This window comes from Oncorhynchus mykiss, chromosome 7 (assembly GCF_013265735.2).
Source record: "Oncorhynchus mykiss isolate Arlee chromosome 7, USDA_OmykA_1.1, whole genome shotgun sequence".
Taxonomy (NCBI): Eukaryota; Metazoa; Chordata; class Actinopteri; order Salmoniformes; family Salmonidae; genus Oncorhynchus; species Oncorhynchus mykiss.
In genome coordinates this window covers 85,154,217-85,170,920 of record NC_048571.1, presented here as the reverse complement: position 1 = coordinate 85,170,920, position 16,704 = coordinate 85,154,217, and the positions used below count along the sequence as shown (strand labels likewise).

General features: G+C 42.8%; 1 protein-coding gene across 2 annotated transcripts in view; it reads left to right on the top strand.

Annotated features, from left to right (window-relative positions):
• Nucleotides 1-948: 948 nt before the first annotated feature.
• Nucleotides 949-16,704, top strand: part of LOC110528639 (LIM and cysteine-rich domains protein 1) — a 28,749-nt gene continuing 12,993 nt past the window's right edge. For both annotated transcript variants that reach the window (XM_036984254.1, XM_036984253.1), the window contains exons 1-4: nt 949-1,202; nt 8,107-8,204; nt 10,452-10,572; nt 10,689-10,814. In XM_036984254.1, the coding sequence (XP_036840149.1) occupies nt 1,176-1,202; nt 8,107-8,204; nt 10,452-10,572; nt 10,689-10,814 (372 nt within the window). In that variant the 5' untranslated portion in view covers nt 949-1,175. The remainder of the gene's footprint in view (nt 1,203-8,106; nt 8,205-10,451; nt 10,573-10,688; nt 10,815-16,704) is intronic.

The window sequence follows — 16,704 nt, the reverse complement described above, 5'->3', positions numbered from 1 at the left end:
GGCAGGGTAGCCTAGTGGTTAGAGCGTTGGACTAGTAACCGGAAGGTTGCATGTTCAAACCCTCGAGCTGACAAGGTACAAATCTGTCGTTCTGCCCCTGAACAGGCAGTTAACCCACTAGGCTGTCATTGAAAATAAGAATTTGTTCTTAACTGACTAGTAAAATAAATTATTCAGGAAATGCAAAGTGATGTCATGAAGGGAGTGTTTTTTGTTGTTGTTTTGTTTACCTCTCCTATAGGTGACAGTATTTGATAAACATTTACAAAGGTTGTTCCTGAAATTACAGCCTATTTACTATGTAGTGCCCTTAATTTGACCAGGGGACCCATAGGGCTCGGATGATAAACGGTGCACTAAAGGATAAAGGTGCCATTTCAGTTCATGTTCTCTGAAGTATGTGTGATTTCAGGATTGACTGTAAGATCTAGTAATTAAGAAGAAAAAAAATATTGTTTTGTCTTAAAACACTAATTCTACTTTACATTGCGTCCTATTTCATACCAATGTTTATATTCTGTTGGGTGTATAAGCAACGTTGGCCCCGTCACACATCGGTTTTTAAAAACACGGTGGAAATGATTCATTATTCTTACCACATTCCAGAGTAAGTATGGTTGACTGTCTCGTTCTCGTCCCCCGCATTCTAACTTCAGCGCGTGGGTTTGTACTACGTACGCCTGAATCACCCCACTCTTCCATTTAAAAAAGGCCAAATAAAGCCGTTTAACAGTACAGGAAACGTCTCTCCAACTTTTTAACTACGAGATCACCATGACGTCTACATCCCAAATGACGGCCTCTTCCTATGTAGGGAACAGGGCACTGTTTAGGACAGGTCCTATGTGAGCAGCACATTCCTCGGGACCGATATCGCGTTCTCACTCTTCGGTGACGTCATGTCTCTCTGTTCCAGAGGATGGGTGTTCACAATTTGGGCGGAGGAGAAAAAGGAAAATACCACTTAAATTCTATTGGTTGTGGGATTTCTTTTTTTTTCTTTTTTATTTGCTGTGATTGGTTGGCATGAGTGTTCCAGGGAATCCCTCCAGCCAGTCATTTAAGCTGTCTGTTAGACTCATGTGGAGCAGAAAGTTCACAGTCCTCTGAAAAGGAGAGAGCTATCCAATACCTTTCACTTTGAAATTGTATCTCAGCCCTTCAACTTGAGCACTATGGATTTGACCTCCGGAATAGAGAAGGTGAGTGAAACACACTTGTGAATACGTTATTGTGTGTCTCGGATTTTGAGTTAATTTAACTTTTTTTTTTTTTTTGTTTTTTTTACATTTTCAACCAAAACAAGTAACAACAATAGTATTAAATCAGCAGAAAATGAATGAATGAATACGCTTCTGTATTTCCTGTCACGTTTGCTACTGCTGTACTCTGTTACAGTGTAACATGTTAACACTCTCGGCTGTGTGTGTTTGGGGATGAAAGGTTTTCTCATTAGAATGCATACACAGGCTAAATTAGACTGACCAGTAACACCTAAAAAAAATCGTAGAAGTAGAGCACATAGAACAGATCTACCTCTTCCTAGACTCGCTGTCAATGAGAACAACGTATCTATGACTCAAATTTCTATGTGAATTTATTCAAGACCCACGAAGCTACATACTGCATACATACTCTTACTGGAAGGAGGTGAAAGACATTTTAGCGTGTAGAAAATATTTCATGTTCGTTTGATATTGAAAATGGCCCTTCCACAATCACCTGTCCCAGGGTGAGATTCTACAGAGATGGAGAACAGACCATGGAAATAAATACCAAAACTAAGCCACAACCTTTTTCTAAATCATCTCTGAAATAGTTTGACCGTCCCTTATGGTTTATCCTGAATTTACCCGTTGTTGTGCTGCAGAGGATCACAGCCAACAATACTTTCCCTCCCTGTGTATTGTAGGCTACCTCCCCAATGACACCTCTAAACCCTGATGTAGTGCACTACTTTTAACCAGAGCCCTATGGCTTCTGGTCAAAAGTAGTGCACTATAAAGGGAATAGGGTGCCATAAGGGACTGATACTTAGTCTCTCTCTTTCTGTTTCTCTCTTTCTGTTTTTCTACAGGATATCATTTAAAGAAGTGTGATTTATAGAGCAACAATGACCCAGTCAATCAACTTGCTATTTGAGATGTGCGATATGCTCGCTATTTAGCCGTAAATAGAGTTGCCATGGAAACCATTATAAAAAATAAAATAAAAAAGGTATTTCATTGCAACCACATTAGGGTGTAGAGAAAAGACAAATGGTGTGCTGAGTGGGAAACTGAAGTGTGTGTGTGTCTAATACCATCTAAACTGAAGAGGGCCAGGTCAATGACCACTTCACTCTCTTCACGTTGACACATCCCACCGACTATACAGAGGATTGTAGATTAATAGAATACAATAGCACACTTCTTTTGTAGTGACATAATCATTATAATAAGAAATCATAATTAGAAACACATTTATTGGTTTCAGGTGTTTCTCTCTGAGCATACTATCTGTGAAATGGTTTGTTTTTCCGAAACACTGAGGCAGTGTAGTCTGAAACATCAAGACAGTTTAAGTGTAGTCTGAAACATCAAGACAGTGTAAGTGTAGTCTGAAACATCAAGACAGTGTAAGTGTAGTCTGAAACATCAAGACAGTGTAAGTGTAGTCTGAAACATCAACACAGTGTAAGTGTAGTCTGAAACATCAACACAGTGTAAGTGTAGTCTGAAACATCAACACAGTGTAAGTGTAGTCTGAAACATCAAGACGGTGTAAGTGTAGTCTTTCATAAATGTTAACCCTTACCTATTGTGGAGTTTAGGAGATACAGTGCATTTGGAAAGTATTCAGACCCCTTGACTTACATAAATGTGATATTTTAGTTTTTTTCATTTGTAATACATTTTTTTTAAACAATACTAAAAATCTGTTTTCGCTTTGTCATTACTGGGTATGTTGTGTAGATTGATGCGGGGGGGGGGCAATTTAATACATTTTAGAGTAAGGCTGTAACGTAACAAAATGTGGAAAAAGTCAAGGGGTTTGAATACTTTGTCTGTGTGAACGTCATGCTCGTTCAGGTTCTTGTTGACTTTAGAGGTCCCATTGGTGCGTAACAGACGTCAGACAGTCTGCCAATCAGAAGTGGCTGCCTCACCCTGCCTGCGTCGTTAACACTCACTTGAAACATACTTCTACTTGCCCAGCGGTTATCAGACCTCTTCCATCACTGTTCAGACACTTACTGCAACTCAAACGGCATCCTATCCTGTTCCCATAGGGCTGTTCCCATAGGGCTGTTCCCATAGGGCTGTTCCCATAGGGCTGTTGCCATAGGGCTGTTGCCATAGGGCTGTTCCCATAGGGCTGGTCCCATAGGGCTGTTCCCATAGGGCTGTTCCCATAGGGCTGTTCCCATAGGGCTGGTTCCATAGGGCTGTTCCATAGGGCTGTTCCATAGGGCTGTTCCCACAGGGCTGTTCCCATAGGGCTGGTCCCATAGGGCTGGTTCCATAGGGCTGTTCCATAGGGCTGTTCCCACAGGGCTGTTCCCATAGGGCTGGTTCCCACAGGGCTTTTCCCACAGGGCTGTTCCCACAGGGCTGTTCCCATAGGGCTGTTCCCATAGGGCTGTTCCCATAGGGCTTTTCCCACAGGGCTGTTCCCATAGGGCTGGTCCCATAGGGCTGTTCCCATAGGGCTGTTCCCACAGGGCTTTTCCCACAGGGCTGTTCCCATAGGGCTGTTCCCATAGGGCTGTTCCCATAGGGCTGTTCCCATAGGGCTGTTGCCATAGGGCTGTTCCCATAGGGCTGTTCCCATAGGGCTGTTCCCATAGGGCTGTTCCCATAGGGCTGTTGCCATAGGGCTGTTGCCATAGGGCTGTTGCCATAGGGCTGTTGCCATAGGGCTGTTGCCATAGGGCTGTTCACATAGGGCTGTTCCCATAGGGCTGTTGCCACAGGGCTGTTGCCATAGGGCTGTTCACATAGGGCTGTTGCCATAGGGCTGTTGCCATAGGGCTGTTGCCATAGGGCTGTTGCCATAGGGCTGTTGCCATAGGGCTGTTCACATAGGGCTGTTCCCATAGGGCTGTTGCCATAGGGCTGTTGCCATAGGGCTGTTCACATAGGGCTGTTCACATAGGGCTGTTGCCATAGTGCTCTGGTAGTGCGCTATACAGTATAGGGAATAGGCTGCCATTTTGGGATGTGTCATTACGGCCTGGACTAGCCTGGAATAGGGAGGCTGTTACTCATCTCATATGTATATACTGTACTCTATACCATCTACTGCATCTTGCCTATGCCGTTCTGTACCATCACTCATTCCAATATGTTTATGTTCTTCATCCCTTTACACTTGTGTGTATAAGGTAGTAGTTTCGGAATTGTTAGGTTAGATTACTCGTTATTACTGCATTGTTTCGGAACTAGAAGCACAAGCATTTCGCTACACTCTCATTAACATCTGCTAACCATGTGTATGTGACAAATAAAATTTGATTTGATGAGTTCTGGTCTAAAGTAGTGCACTATATAGGGAATAGGATTCCATTTGGGTATCTGTATAAGCACTTTGTGACAACTGGTGATGCCAAAGGGCTTTATAACATCAATTAAATAAGCTTTGTGGATACCGGCTTTGTGTTGATACCGGCACTGTGGATACCGGCTTTGTGTTGATACCGGAACTGTGGATACCGGCTTTGTGTTGATACCGGCTTTGTGTTGATACCGGCACTGTGGATACCGGCTTTGGGTTGATACCGGCTTTGTGTTGATACCGGCTTTGTGTTGATACCGGCACTGTGGATACCGGCTTTGTGTTGATACCGGCACTGTGGATACCGGCTTTGTGTTGATACCGGCACTGTGGATACCGGCACTGTGGATACCGGCTTTGTGTTGATACCGGGTTTGTGTTGATACCGGGTTTGTGCGGATACCGGCTTTGTGCTGATACCGGCACTGTGGATACCGGCACTGTGGATACCGGCTTTGTGGATACCGGGTTTGTGTTGATACCGGCATTGTGGATACCGGCTTTGTGGATACCGGCTTTGTGGATACCGGCTTTGTGGATACCGGATTTGTGGATACCGGATTTGTGAATACAGGATTTGTGAATACCGGATTTGTGAATACAGGATTTGTGAATACTGGATTTGTGAATACCGGATTTGTGAATACCGGATTTGTGAATACCGGATTTGTGAATACAGGCCATTGTATTTTCTGTCAGACTAGGAACCCCTCCGCCCCTTCAGGCTTTCTCCAATATAGAGAGAGAGAACCTCTCAAGTTAAAATAAACATCTTTAACACACCAATTTGTTACAGTGTGATCTTTCTGAGCCCTTCATTCATGAGGTTGTTATGACTCTTGGCTCAGACTCAGAGACCACACACACACACACACACGCTGCAGGAGGATAACACAGTTTTCCTCTGTGGTTTCAAGTTACTGTTAGATTTAATCTGTTAGATTTAATCTGTTAGATTTATTTGAAGATGTACATCTCTACATCTGTTACATTTTATTGTCTCAACAGTGAGTAGTCATGAATAGCTTATTTCTTTTAGCAATGACATCATTCTTGTCATGGGAAAATTCCATCGCAGCGTATCTGTGATATAACTACACTGCTCGTCCTGCACACCTGTATTTGTGTGTCACTGTCTGTGTCTTGAGGCAGGGTTTGTGTGTCACTGTCTGTGTCTTGAGGCAGGGTTTGTGTGTCACTGTCTGTGTCTTGAGGCAGGGTTTGTCTAGTTTGTCTATAAAGGTTGTCTGTGTCCCTGTCTGTGTGTCATTGTTTGAGTTTTTTATTGAATGTTTTACAGTTGTGGTAGCCAGTGCATCTATCTACAGATGTGGCATCTTAATGTGACCCCTTTGGTCACAGGAGAGAATCAGTCCTGCAGCATCACAGGATCTGAATGGGCCGTCACATTCCTTTTCCTGTTGAGGAGGAAAACATTCTGTGGCAAAAGGGGGATCAAATGAACACGGCAGATCAGGAAGAGCCTTGGTGTTATTCGGTGTAGAGCCTTGGTGTTATACAGTGTAGAGCTTTGATATTATACAGTATAGAGCCTTGGTGTTATTCAGTGTAGAGCCTTGGTATTATACAGTATAGAGCCTTGGTGTTATTCAGTATAGAGCCTTGGTGTTATTCAGTTTAGAGCCTTGGTATTATACAGTATAGAGCCTTGGTATTATAGAGTGTAGAGTCTTGTTATTATACAGTTTATAGCCTTGGTATTATTCAGTTTAGAGCCTTGGTATTATACAGTATAGAGCCTTGGTATTATAGAGTGTAGAGTCTTGGTGTTATTCAGTTTAGAGCCTTGGTATTATACAGTTTAGAGCCTTAGTATTATACAGTATAGAGCCTTGGTGTTATTCAGTATAGAGCCTTGGTGTTATTCAGTTTAGAGCCTTGGTATTATACAGTTTATAGCCTTGGTATTATACCGTGTAGAGCATTGGTATTATACAGTGTAGAGCCTTGGTATTATACAACGTAGAGCCTTGGTATTAGACAACGTAGAGCCTTGGTATTATACAATGTAGAGCCTTGGTATTATACAGTTTATAGCCTTGGTATTATACAGTTTATAGCCTTGGTATTATACCGTGTAGAGCATTGGTATTATACAGTGTAGAGCCTTGGTATTAGACAACGTAGAGCCTTGGTATTAGACAACGTAGAGCCTTGGTATTATACAATGTAGAGCCTTGGTATTATACAGTTTATAGCCTTAGTATTATACAGTGTGGAGCCTTGGTATTATACAGTGTAGAGCCTTGGTATTATACAGTGTAGAGCCTTGGTATTATACCGTGTAGAGCATTGGTATTATACAGTGTAGAGCCTTGGTATTATACAACGTAGAGCCTTGGTATTAGACAACGTAGAGCCTTGGTATTATACAATGTAGAGCCTTGGTATTATACAGTTTATAGCCTTGGTATTATACAGTTTATAGCCTTGGTATTATACCGTGTAGAGCATTGGTATTATACAGTGTAGAGCCTTGGTATTAGACAACGTAGAGCCTTGGTATTAGACAACGTAGAGCCTTGGTATTATACAATGTAGAGCCTTGGTATTATACAGTTTATAGCCTTAGTATTATACAGTGTGGAGCCTTGGTATTATACAGTGTAGAGCCTTGGTATTATACAGTGTAGAGCCTTGGTATTATACAGTGTAGAGCCTTGGTATTATACAGTTTATAGCCTTGGTATTATACAGTGTAGAGCCTTGGTATTATACAGTGTAGAGCCTTGGTATTATACAGTGTAGAGCCTTAGTATTATACAGTGTGTTTGGATTTGGGGGAAAAGAGCCAAAGGGCTCTGAGGCTGTTGAGTGTTTACCTCTCTGTGTTCCTTGTCTAATCATTGTCCCTTTCCTTCCTTCCTTCCCCCCTTTATTTTTCATTTCCTTTCCTTTCCTCCCCTCCATTTCCTTCCTTCCTTCCCCTTCCCCTCCCTTTCCCTTTCTTTCCTTTCCTTCCATCCCCTTCCCCTCCCTTTCCTTTCCTTCCTTCCTTCACTTCTTCCCTTTCCTTCCGTCCCTCCTTTCCTTCCCTCCCTCCCTTTTCTTTCCTTTCCTTCCTTCCTTCCCCTCCCCCCCTTTCCTTTCCTTTCCTTTCCTTCCTTCCCTTCTTTCCTTTCCTTTCCTTTCCTTTCCTTCCCTTCTTTTCTTTTCTTTTCTTTTCTTTTCTTTTCTTTTCTTTTCTTTCCTTTCCTTTCCTTTCCTTTCCTTTCCTTTCCTTTCCTTTCCTTTCCTTTCCTTTCCTTTCCTTTCCTTTCCTTTCCTTTCCTTTCCTTTCCTTTCCTTTCCTTTCCTTTCCTTTCCTTTCCTTTCCCTTCCTTCCTTCCTTCCTTCCTTTCCTTTCCCTTCCTTCCTTCCTTTCCTTTCCCTTCCTTCCTTCCCCTCCCTTTCCTTCCTTCCTTCCTTCCTTCCTTCCTTCCTTCCTTCCTTCCTTCCTTCCTTCCCCTCCCTTTCCTTTCATTGCCCTTCTTGCCCCTCCCTTTCCTTTCATTGCCCTTCTTGCCCCTCCCTTTCCTTTCATTGCCCTTCTTGCCCCTCTATTTCCAGATGTGTGTGGGGCAGCAGCCAGTGTTTCCAGTGGCGAGGGGCGCGACGTGTCTGTCATGTAAAGGGATCTGCTCTGGATTCATCCCACATTCCTGGAGGTAATTTAACCCTAACGATATAAAAACACACACACACCACAGAATATTAAGGAAGGTTTTTTTAATGACGATAAACAGAATATACAGACAACATATAGATGTAGAATAACACAGAAATCAGGAAGGCATGCACCCAATGGTGCTGCAGTGTGGAGGAGCATGGTTCTAGCTGTGATCTAGAGGGTGACCTTAACCTTACCTTACCACAGCTTAACCTTATCTTACCACAACTTTACCTTACCTAACCACAGCTTAACCTTACCACAGCTTAACCTTACCACAGCGTAACCTTACCTTACCACAGCTTTACCTTACCTTACCTTACCACAACTTAACCTTACCACAGCTTAACCTTACCGCAGCTTAACCTTACCTTACCACAGCTTTACCTTACCGTACCTTACCACAACTTAACCTTACCACAACTTTACATTACCACAGCTTAACTTTACCACAGCTTACCTTACCACAACTTAACCTTACCACAGCTTTACCTTACCTTACCACAGCTTAACCTTACCACAGCTTAACCTTACCACAGCTTAACCTTAAAAGAGCTTAACCTTACCACAGCTTTACCTTACCACAGCTTAACCTTACCACAGCTTTACCTTACCACAGCTTTACCTTACCACAACTTTACCTTACCACAGCTTTACCTTACCACAACTTTACCTTACCACAGCTTTACCTTACCACAGCTTTACCTTACCACAACTTTACCTTACCACAGCTTAACCTTACCACAGCTTTACCTTACCACAACTTTACCTTACCACAGCTTAACCTTACCACAGCTTAACCTTACCATAGCTTTACCTTACCACAACTCAACCTTACCACAGCTTTACCTTACCACAGCTTAACCTTACCACAGCTTAACCTTACCACAGCTTTAACTTACCTTACCACAGCTTTACCTTACCTTACCACAGCTTTACCTTACCACAACTTTACCTTACCTTACCACAACTTTACCACAACTTTACCTTACCTTACCACAACTTTACCTTACCACAACTTTACATTACCACAGCTTAACTTTACCACAGCTTAACATTACCTTACCATAGCTTTGCCCTACCTTACCTTACCTTACCTTACCTTACCACAACTTAACCTTACCACAGCTTAACCTTACCACAGCTTACCTTACCACAACTTAACCTTACCACAGCTTTACCTTACCTTACCACAGCTTAACCTTACCACAGCTTAACCTTACCACAACTTAACCTTACCACAGCTTTACCTTACCTTACCACAGCTTAACCTTACCACAGCTTAACCTTACTACAGCTTAACCTTACCACAGCTTAACCTTACCACAGCTTTACCTTACCACAGCTTTACCTTACCACAGCTTTACCTTACCACAGATTAACCTTACCACAGCTTTACCTTACCACAGCTTTACCTTACCTTACCACAGCTTTACCTTACCACAGATTTACCTTACCACAGCTTTACCTTACCACAGCTTTACCTTACCACAACTTTACCTTACCACAGCTTAACCTTACCACAGCTTTACCTTACCACAACTTTACCTTACCACAGCTTAACCTTACCACAGCTTAACCTTACCATAGCTTTACCTTACCACAACTCAACCTTACCACAACTTTACCTTACCACAGCTTTACCTTACCACAGCTTAACCTTACCTTACCACAGCTTAACCTTACCACAGCTTAACCTTACCACAGCTTAACCTTACCACAGCTTAACCTTACCACAGCTTTACCTTACCTTACCACAGCTTTACCTTACCTTACCACAGCTTTACCTTACCACAACTTTACCTTACCTTACCACAACTTTACCTTACCACAACTTTACCTTACCTTACCACAACTTTACCTTACCTTACCACAACTTTACCTTACCACAGCTTTACCTTACCACAGCTTTACCTTACCACAACTTTACCTTACCACAGCTTTACCTTACCGTACCTTACCACAGCTTTACCTTACCTTACCACAGCTTTACCTTACCGTACCTTACCACAGCTTTACCTTACCACAGCTTTACCTTACCGTACCTTACCACAGCTTTACCTTACCACAGCTTGACCTTACCACAGCTTTACCTTACCACGGCTTTACCTTACCACAGCTTTACCTTACCACAGCTTGACCTTACCACGGCTTTACCTTACCACAGCTTTACCTTACCTTACCACAGCTTTACCTTACCTTACCTTACACTAACCTACCTTACCATACTTGTCATCCCCACCAGGAAAGTGTGCACAGTGTGTGGTTGCAGTGTGGAGGACCACAGCTCCAGTTGTGACCTGGACGATGACCACAAGATTGGCCTACTCCTGGCCGACTCCAAATATGCCCACCTGACCGCCAAGGTGATCTTTTATGTGATTAGTCAGACCATTTAAAAAACCCTATTCAGCCATTCTGATTGGATACAGTGCATTTAGAATCATCAAGGATTCACACCTCTGACCATTTCTGAGAGCAGGTGAAGGGCATCCGGGTGTACAAACGGAACCGCATGGTCGTCACCAACTCTGTGGTGTCCAGGAAGGACCCCACCTTCAACACCATCACCTACGACTGGGCCCCGCCAGGACTCACACAGAAACTGGTGAGAGAGGGAGATGTTCAACACCATCACATACGATTGGGAGGGAGGGAAACGTTCAATACCATTACATACAACCTACAATACCTGGTTAAATGGTACCTTATGGACCCTGGTTAAATGGTGCCTTATGGACCCTGGTTAAATGGTGCCTTATGGACCCTGGTTAAATGGTGCCTTATGGACCCTGGTTAAATGGTACCTTATGGACCCTGGTTAAATGGTGCCTTATGGACCCTGGTTAAATGGTGCCTTATGGACCCTGGTTAAATGGTACCTTATGGACCCTGGTTAAATGGTGCCTTATGGACCCTGGTTAAATGGTACCTTATGGTGCTTTATGGACCCTGGTTAAATGGTACCTTATGGACCCTGGTTAAATGGTGCCTTATGGACCCTGGTTAAATGGTACCTTATGGACCCATGGTACCTTATGGACCCTGGTTAAATGGTACCTTATGGACCCTGGTTAAATGGTACCTTATGGACCCTTGTTAAATGGTACCTTATGGACCCTGGTTAAATGGTACCTTATGGACCCATGGTACCTTATGGACCCTGGTTAAATGGCACCTTATGGACCCTGGTGAAATGGTACCTTATGGACCCTGGTGAAATGGTACCTTATGGACCCTGGTTAAATGGTACCTTATGGACCCTGGTTAAATGGTACCTTATGGTACCTTATGGACCCTGGTTAAATGGCACCTTATGGACCCTGGTTAAATGGCACCTTATGGACCCTGGTTAAATGGTACCTTATGGACCCTGGTTAAATGGTACCTTATGGACCCTGGTTAAATGGTACCTTATGGTACCTTATGGACCCTGGTCAAAGTAAATAATAGGAAACTTAACAGCACAGAGAACTAGAGGCTTATAATATATAATGATATAATTAAGGTCAACTTCGTTCCAGGCTTGTTGTAGTAAATCCAGCAGTCTACAGGCATTCTTCTCCTTAGTCAGAGTTGTTCGGTCCACGTGCCACAGCCGGCGCCTGCTTGACTGGCTCCATCACCTCTGACCTAAACAACAGACCACTGAGCAGAACAACTTCTGCACACCTGAAATATCAAATTACCAGGTGCAGATCCCGTCAAATTCAAATCTGGATCTCAAAGCCAGTTCCGATGCCCTCTTTTCATTGTTTTTCTCTAATCAGGGACTCATTTAGACCTGGGACACCAGGTGGGTGATTCCCCTCTAATCAGGGACTGATTTAGACCTGGGACACCAGGTGGGTGATTCCCCTCTAATCAGGGACTGATTTAGACCTGGGACACCAGGTGGGTGATTCCCCTCTAATCAGGGACTGATTTAGACCTGGGACACCAGGTGGGTGATTCCCCTCTAATCAGGGACTGATTTAGACCTGGGACACCAGGTGGGTGATTCCCCTCTAATCAGGGACTGATTTAGACCTGGGGACACCAGGTGGGTGATTCCCCTCTAATCAGGGACTGATTTAGACCTGGGACACCAGGTGGGTGATTCCCCTCTAATCAGGGACTGATTTAGACCTGGGACACCAGGTGGGTGATTCCCCTCTAATCAGGGACTGATTTAGACCTGGGACACCAGGTGGGTGATTCCCCTCTAATCAGGGCCTGATTTAGACCTGGGACACCAGGTGGGTGATTCCCCTCTAATCAGGGACTGATTTAGACCTGGGGACACCAGGTGGGTGCAATAATTATCAGGTAGAACAGAAAACGAGTAGTAGTCCAGACCTCATAAGGTAAGAGTTAAACACCTCTGCCTAGATCATCTTAGATGATAGGAGAAGGTACTATTCAGGACCTCGTAGGGCTAGGTGATAGATGGTAGGAGAAGGCAGTAGATTTGAAGCAAAAACCCCAATGAACTCTAGATCCCTTCCTATAGAGTAAACACAGATTAGATGCAGTAGCAAAGTTTCCATCCAATTAGATGCAGTAGCTAGGTTTTCATCCAATTAGACGCAGTAGCTAGGTTTCCATCCAATTAGACGCAGTAGCTAGGTTTCCATCCAATTAGATGCAGTAGCTAGGTTTCCATCCAATTAGACGCAGTATCTAGGTTTCCATCCAATTAGATGCAGTAGCTAGGTTTCCATCCAATTAGATGCAGTATCTAGGTTTCCATACAATTAGACGCAGTAGCTAGGTTTCCATCCAATTAGATGCAGTAGCTAGGTTTCCATCCAATTAGACGCAGTAGCTAGGTTTCCATCCAATTAGATGCAGTAGCTAGGTATCCATCCAATTAGACGCAGTAGCTAGGTTTCCATCCAATTAGATGCAGTAGCTAGGTATCCATCCAATTAGATGCAGTATCTAGGTTTCCATACAATTAGACGCAGTAGCTAGGTTTCCATCCAATTAGACGCAGTAGCTAGGTTTCCATCCAATTAGATGCAGTAGCTAGGTTTCCATCCAATTAGATGCAGTAGCTAGGTTTCCATCCAATTAGATGCAGTAGCTAGGTTTCCATCCAATTAGATGCAGTAGCTAGGTTTCCATCCAATTAGATGCAGTAGCTAGGTTTCCATCCAATCGGCAACAGATTTTCATGCAAATATTCTAAAATCTGCAGAAGAACAGTATGCACATTTTCGCAGCAGAGATGTGTTCCCGTCAAATTAACTTGGTGTGGACTAAAGGCTGTGTGTGATGACGTAGTGCACATCTGCGGTGAAATACTCATATATCGAATGAAAAATACAAGTTGAATGGGTTTCCATCGTATTTTCAACTCTACTGATGGGTTTTTCACGATAGTTTTTTTCGTTATATAGCCAGTGCTTGACTTGGACTGAAATATGTGCCGGTACTAATTTTTTGGTGTCAGTACTGTTTATATTTAGGTGCAGGAGCTCCAGAATACTTTTGAGCTAATATTCTATAAGAGGAACAAGTCAAGCACTGGATATAGTGAATGTGCCCATTCCGGGTTTGGCACGTGCGCTTTAGCCAACAGCTCGCAGATACAGTGCAGGTATAGCCGAAATAATTAAATAAATATGGGCAAAAGAGCAAGATCATCGTGTCACCAGAATAAGACCCTGGATATTTACTGGAAGAAGAGCATCAAGCTCATCACCGTGCACTTTCACCACCCTGGGAAGTTCATCAAAACTTATTTCATCTGTAGCCTAATAAACCGCATGATGTCCCGAGTCGTAGTGGGAGGACACACGTCATATGATCGCGTGACTACACGTTTACTTCAATATGATGGTTATTATATCAATATTTGCGCATAAAGTTGTTCCCACTGCCATTTCTCTGCTAATTAATTTTACAGACAAAAATATCTCACCATGTCGAGGGTATTTTGTTTTGTCAACATTTTTTATTTTTTATTTTAACCAGGCAAGTCAGTTAAGAACAACTTCTTATTTTCAATGATGGCCTAGGAACAGTGGGTTAACTGCCTGTTCAGGGGCAGAACGACAGATTTGTACCTTGTCAGCTCGGGGATTTGAACTTGCAACCTTTCGGTTACTAGTCCAACGCTCTAACCACTAGGCTACCCTGCCGCCCCATTTGGAAAGTTCACCGACAAAAATTTGCTGTGGTGACATTTTTGTCTGATGTACTTTAGTTACATTAAAAGGTTGGATAGAAACCTGTTCAGTTTGACTGTTACATTTATCACCGTCTTCATCAGATCAAGATAGTTTGTTGAATTGAAAGTTTAATTCATCGGTCACACAATCTCAGTGTAGCAATTTTACTGTAGATATATCTACTCTGTTAGTGGGCTAGTAAATATATCTACTCTGTTAGTGGGCTAGTACATATATCTACTCTGTTAGTGGGCCAGTACATATATTTAGTCTGTTAGTGGGCTAGTAAATATATCTACTCTGTTAGTGGGCTAGTAAATATATCTACTCTGTTAGTGGGCTAGTAAATATATCTACTCTGTTAGTGGGCTAGTAAATATATCTACTCTGTTAGTGGGCTAGTAAATATATCTACTCTGTTAGTGGGCTAGTAAATATATCTACTCTGTTAGTGGGCTAGTAAATATATCTACTCTGTTCGTGGGCTAGTAAATATATCTACTCTGTTAGTGGGCTAGTACATATATCTACTCTGTTCGTGGGCTAGTACATATGTCTACTCTGTTAGTGGGCTAGTAAATATATCTACTCTGTTAGTGGGCTAGTACATATATCTACTCTGTTCGTGGGCTAGTACATATATCTACTCTGTTAGTGGGCTAGTAAATATATCTACTCTGTTCGTGGGCTAGTACATATATCTACTCTGTTAGTGGGCTAGTAAATATATCTACTCTGTTAGTGGGCTAGTACATATATATACTCTGTTAGTGGGTTAGTAAATATATCTACTCTGTTAGTGGGCTAGTAAATATATCTACTCTGTTAGTGGGCTAGTACATATATATCTACTCTGTTAGTGGGCTAGTAAATATATCTACTCTGTTAGTGGGTTAGTAAATATATCTACTCTGTTAGTGGGTTAGTAAATATATCTACTCTGTTAGTGGGTTAGTACATATATCTACTCTGTTAGTGGGTTAGTAAATATATCTACTCTGTTAGTGGGCTAGTACATATATCTACTCTGTTAGTGGGTTAGTAAATATATCTACTCTGTTAGTGGGCTAGTAAATATATCTACTCTGTTCGTGGGCTAGTACATATATATACTCTGTTAGTGGGCTAGTACATATATCTACTCTGTTCGTGGGCTAGTAAATATATCTACTCTGTTAGTGGGTTAGTAAATATATCTACTCTGTTAGTGGGTTAGTAAATATATCTACTCTGTTAGTGGGCTAGTACATATATCTACTCTGTTAGTGGGTTAGTAAATATATCTACTCTGTTAGTGGGCTAGTAAATATATCTACTCTGTTCGTGGGCTAGTACATATATATACTCTGTTAGTGGGCTAGTACATATATCTACTCTGTTCGTGGGCTAGTACATATATATACTCTGTTAGTGGGCTAGTACATATATCTACTCTGTTCGTGGGCCAGTACATATATATACTCTGTTAGTGGGCTAGTACATATATCTACTCTGTTCGTGGGCTAGTACATATATATACTCTGTTAGTGGGCTAGTACATATATCTACTCTGTTCGTGGGCTAGTACATATATCTACTCTGTTCGTGGGCTAGTACATATATATACTCTGTTAGTGGGCTAGTACATATATCTACTCTGTTCGTGGGCTAGTACATATTTGTGGTCTCTATAAGAATACTTCAGAGTTTTATGATGCAACTAGGAACATTAACCAGTCCATGTCCGTGGTGCAGTCTGCTTACTGAAGCCTGCTTACTGAAGCCTGCTTACTGAAGCCTGCTTACTGAAGCCTGCCTCCTGAACCCTGCTTAATGAAGCCTGCTTACTGAAGCCTGCCTCCTGAAGCCTGCTTACTGAAGCCTGCTTACTGAAGCCTACTTACTGAAGCCTGCCTCCTGAAGCCTGCTTACTGAAGCCTGCTTACTGAAGCCTGCCTCCTGAAGCCTGCCTCCTGAACCCTGCTTACTGAACCCTGCTTACTGAAGCCTGCTTACTGAAGCCTGCCTCCTGAAGCCTGCTTCCTGAAGCCTGCTTCCTGAAGCCTGCTTCCTGAAGCCTGCTTCCTGAAGCCTGCCTGCTTACTGAAGCCTGCTTACTGAAGCCTGCGGGGAGGGCGTGCATGTGTGTGGTACAGCCTGTCTGTCTATCTGTGACTGGTTTAGCCTTCAAGCCTTCATCAGGACACACTAATGACATGCAAGCCTGTAGAGTGATGATAGGTCAGCTTCACCCCAGGATTGTAGAGTGGTGATAGGTCAGCTTCACCCCAGGATTGTAGAGTGGTGATAGGTCAGCTTTACCCCAGGATAGTAGAGTGGTGATAGGTCAGCTTTACCCCA